This window comes from Mandrillus leucophaeus, unplaced genomic scaffold, assembly GCF_000951045.1.
Source record: "Mandrillus leucophaeus isolate KB7577 unplaced genomic scaffold, Mleu.le_1.0 Scaffold29, whole genome shotgun sequence".
NCBI classification, from domain to species: domain Eukaryota; kingdom Metazoa; phylum Chordata; class Mammalia; order Primates; family Cercopithecidae; genus Mandrillus; species Mandrillus leucophaeus.
Genome location: NW_012103031.1, coordinates 3,738,795 through 3,741,094, shown reverse-complemented (window position 1 = coordinate 3,741,094; position 2,300 = coordinate 3,738,795). Strand labels below are relative to the sequence as shown.

Here is a 2,300-nt window from a genome sequence, read left to right as displayed (position 1 = left end):
AAAAAAAAAAAAAAAAAAAGTAATTCCTTATAGTAGTGCCCTTCAAATTAGATTAGCCTAATGAGGGATCTATCCATTAATACTACAGACAGTGCCATCTTTCTCTCCCCCGGAGATGGAGTCCTGCTCTGTTGCCCAGGATGGAGTGCAGTGCTGCAATCTCGGCTCTCTGCAACCTCTGCCTCCTGGGTTCAAGCGATTCTCCTGCCTCAGCCTCCAGAACAGCTAGGATTACAGGCATGCGCCACTACGCCCAGCTAGTTTTTTTGTATTTTTAGTAGAGGCGAGGTTTCACCATGTTGGCCAGACTGGTCTTGAACTCATGACCTCATGATCTGCCTACCTCGGCCTCCCAAAGTGCTGGGATTACAGGTGTGAGCCACCACGCCCAGCCGAGAGTGCCATCTTATACTAAAATCAGGTCTAAATGATATGTAGTCAGGACAACAGTTGTATCCATATGTCGATGGGTAAGAGAAATGAGGACAAGAACAGAAACCAGGAGATAATATGCGAGTGGATAATTGTGGTCATTAAAATGACAAAACAAAGAAAAGTAATTCAGAGAAACAAAAAAATTCAAAAATAGCTATGAAAACTGTTTTAGAGAGAAAAGTTGAACTCAACAATAGACACAGAAGGTATTTTCAGAAGAAAATAGATTGAGAATTGTTTCTTCAAGGGAAACTGGGCTGGGCGAGTTGGCTCACGCCTTTAACCCCAGCACTTTGGGAGGCCGAGGAGGGAAGATTGCTTGACACCAGCCTGGGCAAAACAGCCAGGACAAGACCCTGTCTCTTTTTTTGTTTCCTTTTAAAAAAAAGATAAACTGAGCTTGACAAGGTCAGGTGAAATATGCACAATTCCATTACAATGGAAGAACAGCACTTGGGACACATGTCCCTAATGGCTCATCTGACAAAGTCCCACAGCCAGTAACTCTTCCTGCATCGACACAGCTTATGCCTGTTCAGTGAACAGAGCCCATCCCTAACAATGTCCAACTCCAATAATCACGTTTTCCTTATCAACTGATCCATCACACAAAAGATCAACTGATCCATCACACAAAAGACGGCTGTTGAGTAAGCCCAGGACAGACGCAGGTAAAACACAAGGAGGCCAAACGATGACTCCAGGACTCTTTAAGAGCCCCGGGCGAACGCAGGAAGCTCTGCCTTACAGCTGGAGGGAGGGTCCAGAGCACACGCCTCACGCGCCTCCTCGCTGCTCCAGTTTTACGACTGTCCGTCTCAGGCTCTTTGCCACTTTCAAGTTCTGGGTTTTTTGTACATAAGAAACAAACTTGTCTGTCCATATTTCTCTAAAAATCTGCTGAATGCTCACTAAAGTTATAAACGAAATTCAAAGTACTTACCCGATGGAAGAATTTCTCTAATCTTTCTTTCAGAAGCTCAACGCCTCCATCTTCCATGGCTTTCAGAAATGTTCCATTAAAAAGCTAATGAGGTAAAAGACCACAGGAAAAAAACAATCAATTTCATACGCTCACTTTTTCAGCAGAACTAGAAGAAGTTCTTTTTTTCCTTTAGATTATTATTATTATTTTTTGAGACAGAGTCTCACTCTGTCACCCAGGCTGGAGTGCAGTGGCATGATCTCAGCTCACCGCAAGCTCCGTCTCCTGGGTTCACGCCATTCTCCCTCCTCAGCCTCCTGAGTAGCTGGGACTACAGATGCCTGCCACCATGCCCGGCTAATTTTGTTTTTGCAGTTTTAGTAGAGATGGGGTTTCACCGTGTTAGCCAGGATGGTCTCGATCTTCTGACCTCATGATCCCCCCATCTCGGCCTCCCAAAGTGCTGGGATTACAGGCGTGAGCCACCGCGTCCGGCCTTTCCTTTAGATGATTAATTCAGCTCATTAAATCTCCCAGTTCTTTTCAATAGAGAAAATATTTAAATGAGAAAAGTTGAGTTAAAAATGTAAGTTACAAAAAATACTGTTAAGTGATGCTGTCTTATTTATGAAACCACCTAATTGCTCTAGGCATCTTTCAAAAATTTCAACTTACCCTGAAGTTTCAATTTACATAAGTAATATCACCCAAATTTTTATTTTTTATTTTTCAGTTTTCTTTCAATGAATGGAATCACCATTTTTATCCTTTTTTTTTTTTTTTTTTGAGATGGAATCTCGTTCTGTCACTCAGGCTGGAGTGTGGTGGCGCAATCACAGTTCACTGCAGCCTCGACCTCCCAGGCTCAAGCGATCCTCCCACCTCAGCCTCCCAAGTAGCTGGGACTACAGGCATGCACCATGACACCTGACTAACTTGT

The 2,300-nt window shown here is 43.5% G+C and overlaps 1 protein-coding gene across 1 annotated transcript in view; it reads right to left on the bottom strand.

Annotated features, from left to right (window-relative positions):
* Positions 1-2,300, bottom strand: part of CCZ1B (CCZ1 vacuolar protein trafficking and biogenesis associated homolog B (S. cerevisiae)) — a 29,193-nt gene that overhangs the window by 23,498 nt on the left and 3,395 nt on the right. Inside the window, exon 6 of the mRNA XM_011985841.1 lies at positions 1,379-1,462. Within this exon, the coding sequence (XP_011841231.1) occupies positions 1,379-1,462 (84 nt within the window). The remainder of the gene's footprint in view (positions 1-1,378; positions 1,463-2,300) is intronic.